This window comes from Colossoma macropomum, unplaced genomic scaffold, assembly GCF_904425465.1.
Source record: "Colossoma macropomum unplaced genomic scaffold, Colossoma_macropomum, whole genome shotgun sequence".
Taxonomy (NCBI): domain Eukaryota; kingdom Metazoa; phylum Chordata; class Actinopteri; order Characiformes; family Serrasalmidae; genus Colossoma; species Colossoma macropomum.
In genome coordinates this window covers 48,235,737-48,249,265 of record NW_023494787.1, presented here as the reverse complement: position 1 = coordinate 48,249,265, position 13,529 = coordinate 48,235,737, and the positions used below count along the sequence as shown (strand labels likewise).

The window sequence follows — 13,529 nt, the reverse complement described above, 5'->3', positions numbered from 1 at the left end:
CCATTTACTATATAGGTGCACTTTGTAGTTCTACAGTTACAGATTGTAGTCCATCTTTTTCTCTGCATACTTTATTAGCCCCCTTTCACCCTGTTCTACAATGGTCAGGACCCCCACAGGACCACCACAGAGCAGGTATTATTTGGGTGGTGGGTCATTCTCAGCAATGCAGTGACACTGACGTGGTGGTGTGTTAGAGTGTTTTCTATTAATGTTAGCTCGTTTCACAATGCACTGCACTACAGTCCCCAGCATGCACTGCAAAGTAATGTGCTCTGACTCTCCTACCCCAGCAACAGTCTATGGGACAGCGGTTACACCACAATGCTACATAGATCTACATCAGTCAAATCACCAAACACAATAACTGCATTTCAGCTGCAGTTCAACCAACATGAACGCCTAACGGCTGCACAGCAGTTCAGAAACTGAGCCCAAGTCTTAATAAACCTGCAGTAAAGAAATGATGCCAGGAGTCCAGTTCAAGCAAACAGGCAGGTTTAAAAGACTGAGCACCTGGGGACATTTAATTATAGAACATTTTTAACGTCCATGTAATATTACAAGGTCTGCTACAAGTGTTTATTTTTTACTGTTGGAGTTTTTGTGCATATTTTTAATAAATAAGGGCACAACATTAATTAAAAATGAAATAAAAACATTTTTTTCTCTGGCCCACAGATTTGTTCAGATTTTTAATATGGCCCTTTTACTGATTGCGTTCAACACCCCTGGACTAGAGGATGACCAACACAAACTGTGCAGCAAAAGATGAGCTACTGTCTCTGACTGTCTCTACATCTCCAAGGTAGACCAACAAGGTAGGAGTGTCTAATAGAGTGGACAGTGAGTGGACACAGTGTTCATCAACTCCAGCAGAAGTGCACTCTCTGCATCCGACTTTTGCATAGGACTGTGTACAGTAAAAATCTAAATGCTGACACCAAAATATCCAGTCCAGTGTTGGGACAGACGTACCGTTCAGCAGGTCCACATAGCCGTCTCCCAGCACAGCCACAGGAGACAGACGTCGTTTTTCAGTGTCTGAGTCCAGACTCTGGATCACCAGCATCCTGTAGGTCAGCCCAAAGCACTTGTAGGCCTGCCAGGTGCTCATATATGTGCAGTTAGAGCTCCGGATTATACCTGCAATGCCATTCACGGGTCATTCTACCAAACTGGTTCAATGTCAGAGTTGAATTCACATTTCAAGTGGGGCTTCAGAACAGTAAAGTCCTTTTGCTATGAGTGACCCTATCCCTTAATTATGTTTATTTCATTAAAATGACTGAACATTCAAAATAGTCATAACACTACTATTTCAGTGGTTTTAGTAGTGACTGCTTTGGTAGTGACAGTTTTAGCTCATTTTGAGTGAGCAAATGCAGGGGTGGGGCGTGGCTAAAATAAGGCTCCGCCTACAAACTAAAACTCTGTTTCAGTATGTTTTGCACACACACACACACACACATATATATATATATATATATATATATATATATATATATACACACATATATATGTGCATTATATATATATATTTACATTTATATATATGCACATATAATGAAAGTCATTATAAATCTTCACTTTAAAAGAAATCAAAAAGAACTTAAAAAAAAATAAGCATGTGTAAGTAAGTGTAAATTTAGAGGATCCCTTTAGAAACACATCACAATAGAAGGTACCCTATCAATAATGCTTTTAAGATTCATTCCACTTGGCGTTATCTGGATCACTTTAAAGAGGAAAAAACGAATGCACACCTTTGTTTGGTGCTATTTGGTTGACAGGAATACGGCTGCCGTTGAGGTAGGTGAGCATGACTTTAGGGATACGGTAATCTCCCAGCCCGCGTCGGGGGTCCTTGTTCCACTCATACTCAGACTGGGGGATCACTGCCCCCACTGCCCCGAGGAAACTACCGTCCAGGTCATTCAACAGGGCCTTTTTCTTACCATCACAGTCCATATCTACACAGTCGGATGGGTTCACCTTGCTGTAATGAGAGAAAGCGAATCATGGATTGGGACATGAATATTGACCAATATTGCGCCTGTGATTTAAACTGCTTGTGTTTTCCATATATTTTCTGTTTTTTGGCTACGAAGGCCAGCATATCCACTTTTTCTGGCTTGAGGCTTGAATGGTGGTCCAGACTGGCAAGTAGATGTGACTGTGTTGTCATGTATACAGCATATTTGGTTGTTTCTGATTGGTCTGAAACAGGTACAGTTGGGTCACAAGCTCTGTGTTATTACGTTAAATGCCCCAACCTTAAACTTGTAAAGGGAGCTCTGTTGAAAATGTAGGCTATGATGAAAACTGCAGCTTTCATGGTACGGAAATTATGCTAGAAAAGAACATCTAATCTTTAGGTTCTATAAAGCTTCTATAAGGCTTCCACTCTGGCTGTTATTTAATTAATGTTTCAAAAAGCCGTGGCTCAGTATAAACTTGAGATAAAGGGCCTGTGTCATAAAAAACTGAAAACTGACTTTTCCTCACTTTTTTTAAATAAAAGACTAATTATGAGTCTTATAGTTAACGTTTCAAAACAGAACATTCATTTCCCAGTCCATGTAAATTAGGCTGCAAAAACAGCATGTTTTGTGATGTTAACGAGAAACAATGTGTTAACATATTTCAGCATATTCAGCTTCAGCCCACAGCAGTTTAGCTATAAGGCATGTTTCAGCCTGGACTGACATAATGCCTGTGTAATGCTAAGAAGTAAAGACAGGTTTGACAAAATGCAAATATAAAAATTAATAATGTTTTCGGTACATAAAACCACACAAATGTAATAACTGGACAAACGTGGAGCAAAGTTAAAACAGAAAAAAAAATAGGATTTGAACCTTCAATACAGCAAGTAAAAACTATCTGAGTGATTTTTGCAATAATTACCTAGTATACTGCAATAACGATTCACAAACAAAAAATGTATTGTTTTTGGACCAACTGGACCAACAAGACTCACCTCAGATCTGGTCGATGAATGAACACTTGAGCTTCCTCTGTGCTGTCACTCTTGGTGATCCTCGTAACATAGACAGGGTGCTGCAGGTCGTCATTGCCCGGATTTGTCATGAACATGTAATTAGTTTGGCTCGAGCACACGTTCCTGAACCCAGCGAAAGTGGTATCTGGAAGACGAATACAAAATCAACTCCATGCAGACTTCATACGGCAGATTAATCAGCCATATACTACACAACATTGTTTAAATACATCTGGCATCCTACCAGTCACACTCAGGAGTCCACTGATGGTGCTGTAGCTCGTGAGTCCATTGTGGGCATTTCCTGGAGCTCCATTGTGAGCGGACTCAAATGTTGGCCAGGAGATTCCAGACTTGCCGCCTGCCACAGATCGAGGGTACAATCAATAGTCAACAAGCGCAGACAGCATATGTGCCAAAGGAAATTTAACATTATACTTATGAACGTTAGTGAGTTAAGACTGGTGTACCATTAGGAGGCCGAGGGGCTCTACTGCTCGCACTCTGGAACATGTTGGTATCCATAGACATACTGTCACTGCAGTTGAAGTTGGGGCTGCTGCCAACAATTAAGGCATTCTAGAAGAGAAAAGGGCATATTATGAGACACTGAACAAATAATAAAATAAGAAATGTACATACTGTGCTACTAAAATGATTTTTAAAAAGCTATTAAACTGGGCAGTAAGCATTTTTACTCAACAAAACATTAATATTAACATAAAACAAATAACATTAATAAAATAAGCAGTAATTTTATGTCAAAAATCTTTGCATGTAAACACAGACACTGTCCAGGCAAATGCTTATAAACAATGTTCTCTGGTGGCTTTTGCACAGTACTGTACATTCAGACTCTGCATTGATAAGATTAATACTGTGTCTTATATTCATGCCAAGATCATATTTAGCTCCTTACCTGCACAAGCACAGTTTTGTTGGAGTATACATGGCTGAGCGAGGGGGGTCCGTAGATTAAGGACATGATGCCCATACCGTTATCAACAAGGGTCACGTTAGACACGATCATGCTCATGGACACCTGAACAAGGGCAGAAGAGAATGGAGTTTATTGCTAATTAATGCTCAGTCATAATGGAAGCTCTTTCATAATAACTTGCGGATAATCAAATTAGACTGATAAAGCAAAGAAAAACTATAGCAGGGTTATCCTACCACTGGTTATCCTACTACTAACAATAATCCAAAGAAAAGTGATGTCTGTGCATTTCTTTGTTCTGTTCCAAGAGCAATGAACAAAAAAATATATGAGATAAAAGAGATAATTTTTCTTTTGGAATTTTAATTTTATTATTCATTTTTAGCTATGTTGTGCATGAAAAACAGCTGTGACTTCACAGAAGTATTCTTTTTATGTGAAACAACAAATTTCATTTTTGTTTTTCAGTTTAAATTGTTGTATGTTAAAATGATCATATATATGAAGATGAAAAATATTTTGCCCAATTTTTTGTCAGAAGCGTTACCGAAACATAAACGTGTACATATGTAAAGGCACCATTAATGCTGAATGATATATACATGTTTTGGCAACATATGCTGCCTTACAGACGACGTCTTTTTCAGGGGACAACCTGACAAACCACAAGCTGCATGTATTATAACAGCATTGCTCCATATTAAAGTAGAGTCCGGGTCCGGGTGCTAAACTGACCTGCCTGCAGTCCAGACCTATCATCACTGAAAACATTTGGCGCATTATGAAATGAAAAATACGACAAAGGAGACCCCAAACTGTTGAGCAGCTGAAATCCTAAGTTAAGCAGGAATGGAAAATATATCACTTTCAAAACACCAGCAATTGGTCTCCTCAGTTCCCAAACACTTACGGAATGTTGTTCAAAGAAGACATGATGAAAAACAGTGGTAAACATGCCCCTGTCCCAACTTTTTTGAGATGCGTTGCTGCCATCAAGTTCTAAATGAGTTAATGTTTTTCATGAAATGGTAAAATGTCTCACTTTCAACATCTGATATGTGTTCTATGTTCTACTGTGAATAAAATATGGGTCTATGAGATTCACAAATCATTGCATTGTTTTTATTTACATTTATTTACATTTTACACAGCATCCCAACTTTTTTTGAATTGCCGTTGTATGATTATTCCAACTTAAATATTTTTTATTTCACAAAAAAACAAATGTGTTAGGTTGTGCCCCGCTCTCCTCTACAACAGAGTATTTTATCCTTGAATGATGTATCAACAGTTCTATCCTGTTTCCTTTGATAACGGATGAATGAAAATAATAATTATTAGCTATAAATAAATAATTTAGTAATTTAAATAATAATTCAGCAATATCAGAAATATTACCTTATAGTTAAAAAAAAATTAATGTCTGAAGTTTTGAAACGCCCCTCTCATTTACCATCTAACATGGAAATTACCATAAATGATCAAAAATAAGCAGGACTGGGCTTTTTTCAGAAAAGCTTATGAATTCCAGGAGTTGTAATTTTTGGGGTTTATTTTGTTATAGAATGGACTCTGAAAAAGCTCTATGTAACTCAGCTACAAATAAAATCCTCAGTTAAAAATTAAACTCAAATTCAACAGTTTTTATCGTGTTTGTCAAATCTGTGAAATTTTTAGCACTTAAATTACTGAATTCAAATGGAATAGAATAAAAAAATAATAGTTTGTTATTACCTTCCCAGCCAGAAATGGAACTCATTAAAGAAGAGCGTAACAAAACAAAGGCTGGAAGGTAAGTTTGCAGCATCACTGATCTTACCTGGAAGTAAATGCCAAAATCATAGCTTCTCCAAACTGTGAAGTCCTGGATCTGAGAACAGCCAGGCAGCCCATCCCCATTCATGTAGACTCCATACAGACCCCCATGCACCTCATTCTGCTTCCATTGATCCACAGCACTGAAATAACCTGTTGACATAACATATCACAAAGTTAAAGCTTCATATTTTGAATTCTAGCAGGTTACCACTGCTAACGAATACAAGTCAACAGTCACCCAAATCTTTTCTGTGACTTTATTCCCCAAACTTCTCTCAATTTGCTCAAACCTCGTCCAGCTCTTCATTAAAGTCAGCAGATTTGTTGATGTGGTTAAAGACCGTGAACTATACAAATGAACAAAACTTTACCGTGTACCGTGTTTAGACAACAGGTGTTGTGCTGAACTCCTGACTCTTTGCACACACATCACACAGGTATACAGTTTAATGCAGAGGTTTGAACATCCCTGGTTAAATTACATGTTCTGTTGATTTTCTAAGTGAAATACAGTTAACAAATCCTCTACTGGGAAGACAACGAAACAGCATTTCTCTGATTGTGTAAATTTGATTTTCCTTTAATTGTTAATAGAGTGATTGGGTGTACACAGGAATTACATTACATTACTAAGATACAGTATTCTCCCATTACCTGGACATGGCTCTCCGTCGATTCGGAATCCAATTCTTTCATAACCAGCGACAATGTTCCCCTGAAGAACTACATTAGTTCCCTGACTTGCCTTGAAAAATAAAATGTTAAATGTAAAATCTTTAAAATGACTTTTAACAAAGACAGCTTTATGAGATGCTTTAATGTATAATTCCTCTACACACCTCAATAGCAGCATTCCAGCTGAAGCTGAGTGTCATAGTAACCAAATTCCTCCGGATCACGTTGTTATTGCCCCACACCTTGATTCCTACAGTGCAGAGAACACTGGTTTACTGGCATGCTTCCTTTAATTTTAGAAAAGGCAACAATGATTTTATTTTTGGAAAGATCATCTGTTTCTTCCTGTACTGTGAAAACTGGACTGCAGTTTAGGGATGATGATGGAAAGATGGAACATCACTGCCGACAGTGGCAGAATTTTCAGTTAAAAACAATGGGATGTCTGGTTTGTCATTATCTGTTTTCTGCTAATATGTAAAGGCAGCGTAACTCTAATATAGACCACATGACTTGGCAAAGTGCTAGGAAAAATATGTTGTTACATAAACTAGAAATTTTCCTTCATAACTATTCCAACATTTTCCTTTTCAGATAGTTAGAAGTCGGTGTATATTGGGTAAAACTGATGCCCTTTATGCAGCAGACCAGGTTCGATTCCCTGCCCGGGCAGGCGACACCAATAGGAGCCCTAGAGCAAAATTACTAACTGGATGAGTGAGGATAAGGCCCTGGACCCTGACGGCTGCCACTTGCAATATAGACTGCTGTTCAGCTCTCATAGTTATTACAATGGTCTAAAAAAAAACATACTCTCTTAATTTCAGTCTGTTTGTCTTGGTTGCTAACAAGATATTTTGCATGTTAACCTTTTTTAGAAAGCTAGTGAAGAAGGAAATCTGCTTCAAAACATCACCACTCACAAAACATGGTTCTTTTTTATAATAAAAAAGAAGGTACTTGTGTGGGTTGGCCATGATAATGACCATGAACTGCTGCTGTGATGTGTTTGGGGGAAGGCACATTTGCATATGTGGGTATGTGATTGGGGCAGATGGCTCCTGTGTCTAGGCAGGACAAGTGATGTAGCTTTAGTTAAGATGTATAATTTGACTTCTTTTAGTAGATAATGGCCATTTCAGAGGTACAGTGCATGAAAAAGTACTTGCTGCCTTTGTGATTACATCTATTATTGCATATTTCAAAAATGTTAATCGTATATCACAAACACACACTAATAGAGAAAATCAGGCTTCGACACTGTATGCTGATCGACTTTTCCAATTAACTGAGGCGTAACAGGAAAGCTACCTTCTCCTACAGTGTGATGGATGACGTTGTCATCAACACTCAGTCCATCCGTTCTGAATATTCCGATAGCAGGAGCAAAGCCATGGTGGAAAGCACAGCCCTTGATGTAAGATTCATTCTGACCCACCTGGGAAAATATCATATCCAAATTATTCAACTGAACAAATTCCACTGCACGCATTGACCCCTTGTGATACAGAAAACTAACAGACATATAAGCATCAATATCCCCAGACAGATCACCCAATGGGCCAGATTCATAAAACGCACTGCCAGATTTACCATGACGGGTTAAAGCCAATTTAAGTGCAAGGTGAGCGGAAACCACTCACTGGTTATATTACACCTTCTCTTGACAAGCTTATGTATGTGTCATGAAGCCTTATGAACAGTACCCTACAGTAAAGTGTTACCAAATAAATAATAGGTAGTTAACATCTTGACTTGACTTGCTGCCATGATTGCAGCTAGCCCTCTCACTACGTGATGTATTGCTATATGAAGAGGGGGAGATGCATGTGGGTTCACAAGGTTAAATGACACAAGGGATTTCTAGCAGCTTGTTAAATAGTTAAAACTACATTTCCTGTTTTATTAGCCTTGATTATACATCATAGCAATAATGCTGTACTCTTCACTGTTTCTGCCTAGAAACTACGAGTGCGACAATGGGAAATATTCATAACACAACACAATTCCACAAATGATAACACCTGAACCACTCAGACAGTTATTACCTAAACCTTCTAACTGCCATTGCAGGCTCACACAAGGAGGAGGAAGAAGACTTGCTTGATCAGGATCTCAGATTGGCAGATTAAACTGGCACTGAACTTAAAATGGCCTTTTCTTCCTGTATCATATTTGATGTGGGGTTAATCCCTCCTGTGTGTGGAAAGAAGCTCTTAATCTAAATAAGTAGAAGACAGCAGTTTTAGCGTTTAATCATATATTTTTATTTGCACAGGATTTTACAAAAGAGGTTAATTTATACAGGTGAAACTGAAATTTTTACTAGTGAAATTGTATTTATTATCAGTCAAAACTGAATTATTGCTTGTTGAAATTTAATATTTACTAGTGGAATTTTGATTTTCACATGTGCAAACTCAATTTTTGATATCAAGAATTAAACATTAACCAGTTGAAACTTAATTTCCACATTTGTAAACCGAATTCTTGAGACCACAAAACAGAGAAAATAAAAGCTAAAATGATCCGCCATAGCAATTTAGAGTTTAGTATGTCAATATAAGTTTTAACATTAAATTAAATTTAATTTAACCACAGCTGTTCATAAAGACACCACAGTGTCTTTATGAACAGCTAGCTCTTAGTTACCTTGGTGCACATTTTGTGTGGTTAAGCACTTTTACCGCTGTGTTTTATGAAGCCGGCCCATTGAGTTTTAACAGCATCAGTAAATAAGTTGGTTGTCTCACCAGTCCCAGGTTAAGGAAAGCCAAAGAGTAGCGAGGATCAGGGTAGTCTGTCCATCCCTCCTGGCCAGTGTGGTAAAACTCTACGTCTCTTATCTGGGCCTTACCTTTAATAAAGCGATGAAAATCAATTAAATGTCCTTGAATTGTTATTCATTTTTAATTCATTGCATATAACCGGGTTGCATGATATGGACACTATATTGTTATCACACTACCACATATAGTCAAATAACATCCTCTACAAGGAACACAATTATTTAACATACTGAAAAAAAATAAAAGATAAAATATGAAGTGTGCCATAACTTTTGCACTGGCCACATTTTATTCACACGTCATTTGACCAAACTTATTTGAAAAATACGCTTGTAGTTCTGATGTCAGTATGTAATTATTTTACTTGCACATTAGTGAGTGGTGCTACAAAGGTGAGAACAGTTCAGTGCTTTAAGAACACGCCCTGACTTTTTCTTAGGATCTTTCTCAAGAACACATTTAAGAAAAAACGTAGGAACATATTAGTGAATGACGTCCTTTGTTCTTTTAGTGGTGAAGCTCTATACCTCTGTAGCTGATTCCTCCTCTGGAGAAAGCTCCCACCAGCACCCTGGCTCCAAATGACTCTGTGAACAGGGTTGGGTTTTCCTGCCCAATGATCTTAATGTTCCTGCTCAGCAGACCCACATCACCAGCCAGCCTATAGCTCTGTGATGTACCATCCACCGTGTAGCTCTCACCTACAGCGTCAGATATACTGATCATTAGAAGCAGGTTTATAAATACAGCGTCATGTAGAAGTCTTACAGTATATGAGAAAAACATATACATAAGTGTTAGCACTGCAGTAACTCAAACATGTGGACTCACTGATGTGTGTGAAGGCGAGCGGCTGATCCAGGGTTAGTGTGAGGTTGTTGTTCGTCACTGCTGTGATGGTGCGGGTCTCTGTCTGACCTGGATCATAACTGGTTGTGGACAACACAATTTCATCTCCAGCCTGGTTAAAGCAAGAGGAGTAGTTAGGAAAATGACAAAAAATCATAAAAATCATATGAAACCTGGCAACATGTGTATCTTTACATCTATATTCTGCACACATGTTGAAATGCATTATGTGGCCAAAATTATGTGGACACCCTGCTAATTACTGAGTTCGGATGTTTCAGCCACACCCATTGCTTACAGTGTATAAAATCAAGGACAAAGCCATGCAATCTCCGTAGACAAACACTGGCAGTAGAATGGTACTGAAGAGCTCAGTGACTATAAACATGGTATTGTCATAGGATGCCATCTTTGCCACAAGTTTCACAAGTCTGTGAAATTTCTGCCTTGCAAGATCTGCCCTGGTCAACTGTAAATGCTATTACTGTGAAATGGAAGCATACAGGAGCAACAACAGCTCAGCCACAAAGCTTTAGACCATGCAAACTCAGAGACTGGGGCTGCCAAGGGCTGAAGCATATCGCCTATCCTCTGTTGTATCACTCACTACAGAGATCAAACCTGCCTTTGGAAGCAACATCGGCACAAGAACTGTGTTAGGAGCTTCATGAAATGGGTTTCAATGGCTCAGCAGCTGCACATAAGCCTAAGATTTCTATGCGCAATGCCAAGCGTCGACTGGAGTGGTGTACAGCATGCTGACATTGGACTCTGGAGTAGTGGAAAAGTGTTCTCTGGCGTGATGAATGATGCTTCACTATCTGGCAGTCTGACGGATGATGGTCTGGGGCTGTTTTTCAGTTTCCTTAGTTCCAGTGAAGGGTGATGTTAATGCTACAGCATGCAAAGACATTTTAGATATTTATATGCTTCCAACTTTGTGGCAACAGTTTGGGGAAGACCCTCTCCTGTTCCAGCATGACTGGGCCCCTGTTCACAAAGCGAGCTCCATAAAGACGTGGTCTGAGGAGTTCGGTGAGGAGGAACTCCAGCATCCTGCACAGAATCCTGACCTCAACCCCACTGAACACCTCTGAGATGAACTGGAACGGTTGTGAGCCAGGCCTTCTCGTCCAACATCAGTATCTGACCCACAAATGCTCTTTTAACTGAATAGGCACAAATTCTCACAGACACTCTCCAAAATCATGTGGAAAGCCTTTCCAGAAGAGTGGAGGCTACTATAGTTACAAAGGGAGACCAACTCCATTATAATGCCCATGGATTTGGAATGGGCAGTCCAACAAGCTCAAGGTGCAATAGTCAGGTGTCCACATACCGATGGACATATAGCGTAAGTAAAGTGATTCTATGAAATTAACTCACCTGCCAATCCACAGGCTCCTGCAGTGAGATGGAGTTAGAGCCGGCCTGGGCAGTGCTGGCCAGTTTAGTGCGATATACATTATGTGGCAGTCCATACAGGTCAAGAGTACCAAAGACACCTGAAAGAGACACCATTCTCATCAAATTAACATCACGCTAGTGTTTAATGCCATTGTTTGCAATGAATTATCATGGATAACTGGCTGCAATAGAGCCTGTAAATGGTTAAGAAATAAACTGAACACTCATATTTACATTACATTGTATCATTATGGTAAGTTATGCTCTTACCCAGCACTTTAGACCCTTGGTTTTGTCCGTTAGACAGAGGCCATTCAGGTGTGGTGCGGTTTCCCCTCAGAATGATCTGCAGGTCACCTCTGAAGGGCTGGTCGCTTGATCCTGCGATCAGTCGTCCTCCCTACAGGAGTATGTAAATAAATCTATGTAAACCGTGTATAAACTTTGTTAAACTGGTTATATTAGTCATCAAACGTTCTGCTAATAATTATTAGAGTTAGTTAGACAGACAGATAGATAGATAGATAGATAGATAGATATTTATGACTATATGCATCAAACAATGTGGTAAAATGTCTATCAGAGAGGGCAGCAGGATAAAGGTCATCATGAAAATTGCCAACTAATACCTTCTGATTGATTGAGAAATGAAAAGGTACATTTTAATCTATGCTAATTTAAAAAATGCACTAATTGAGTTTCATCAAGTCATTGTGAACAGGACACTGGTGCAGTGTGGTGAAGACTGGTTTGCTTCTCTCTATTCATTCTCTCTTTTATTTGGCCTTTGCAGCTGTTTGGCCATTTGCTTTTTGAAATTTAGCAGAAGATTTTGCAAAAAAAAAAACAGCAATGCAAATATTAAGTGTTAAGCTGTCAAGGCTTTGCAGAGATGAAAAACCAGATTAAGAACCAAGTTTTGATTGTAAGACCTACTTCTTATGAGTTTTATCACTGATAATGTACCTGGATGGAGATGTAAGTGGCATTCAGGACAACGCTCCTGTACTCGGGGAGGCTGCTGGACGTGCTGTTCATGGTGTCTGGAATCTCCAGGACTCCCACCACTGTGAGCTTGTTTAAGGAAGGGATCACAATGTCCAGAATCATCCATATACCTGTGGACACCAGAATGGAGGTCTCAGAACAAAAAGCAGCAGGTAAAAATATTCTGTTAACAGTTTGTTAGTAGTTTACAAAAGAGTACCTGCAGGAATAACAACATTGGCGCCCTCTTGTGGCACAGAGAAGTCGTTGTCAAAGGACGAATTCCAAAATGACTCATTGGACCAATAACTACATAGAGAAAGATATTTTCACACATTGTTCTTTCATTAACACTTTATTTTGATGATCTATTACGTTTTGTAGTTGCTCACCATATCTTTAACTAATTATGTATAAAATTCAACTGAACTTTTCTCAAGCCCTAAACCTAACTTTAATTAAACATCTGAACCCAAACCTAACTCTGTACTTATGCTAACTGTAATTCAATTAGCAAAAATGTCACATTATGACATTTTAAGTCTTTGTAATAAGCGTTGTGAAATTTGAAAACCAAAAATGATTAAAAAATGTACCACAAATGTACCTAATCTATTTCTAAATGGAGCTAATTATCACTCCAGCAATGTTTAGAGTGGAACTGAGACTCACTTGCACATTGCACACTTCTGTGATGTCAGTATTGCCGAGAATCGCAATAACAATTGTGGAACAAATGTTGTGCAGCCCTATCAAACACTGTTGATAATTAAAGGTATATACCATTGAATTTTCAAAATTGCATAATTACATGGTTACAATGTAAACAAAGTCATTCAGAGTGTTCTGGTGTGAAACGCTCCGTTCTAGAGAAACTTACCAGCTTCGAATTGTTCATAGTGGTGGTGATAGGAACCAGACGTCTAAAGTGTTTAATACTCTACAACAAGTTTCTCTACAATTATCTATTACTCAGCAAACCACTCTGAATGACTTCACATCTCAAATACTGAATTACGCAGAAAGTAGACTAGGTTGCTAGGGCTGCAGTGTATAATTT

General features: G+C 38.7%; 1 protein-coding gene across 1 annotated transcript in view; it reads right to left on the bottom strand.

Annotated features, from left to right (window-relative positions):
- LOC118804975 (fibrocystin-L-like) overlaps window positions 1-13,529 on the bottom strand; it is an 82,872-nt gene that overhangs the window by 9,690 nt on the left and 59,653 nt on the right. Inside the window, exons 53-69 of the mRNA XM_036565566.1 lie at window positions 12,690-12,778; window positions 12,449-12,600; window positions 11,753-11,882; window positions 11,462-11,580; window positions 10,058-10,187; window positions 9,754-9,927; window positions 9,191-9,294; window positions 7,749-7,875; window positions 6,602-6,687; window positions 6,417-6,507; window positions 5,764-5,912; window positions 3,924-4,046; window positions 3,475-3,583; window positions 3,249-3,365; window positions 2,984-3,149; window positions 1,767-1,999; window positions 979-1,146 (exon numbers count right to left, since the gene is read on the bottom strand). Coding sequence (XP_036421459.1) covers window positions 979-1,146; window positions 1,767-1,999; window positions 2,984-3,149; window positions 3,249-3,365; window positions 3,475-3,583; window positions 3,924-4,046; window positions 5,764-5,912; window positions 6,417-6,507; window positions 6,602-6,687; window positions 7,749-7,875; window positions 9,191-9,294; window positions 9,754-9,927; window positions 10,058-10,187; window positions 11,462-11,580; window positions 11,753-11,882; window positions 12,449-12,600; window positions 12,690-12,778 — 2,267 coding nt within the window. The remainder of the gene's footprint in view (window positions 1-978; window positions 1,147-1,766; window positions 2,000-2,983; window positions 3,150-3,248; window positions 3,366-3,474; window positions 3,584-3,923; window positions 4,047-5,763; window positions 5,913-6,416; window positions 6,508-6,601; window positions 6,688-7,748; window positions 7,876-9,190; window positions 9,295-9,753; window positions 9,928-10,057; window positions 10,188-11,461; window positions 11,581-11,752; window positions 11,883-12,448; window positions 12,601-12,689; window positions 12,779-13,529) is intronic.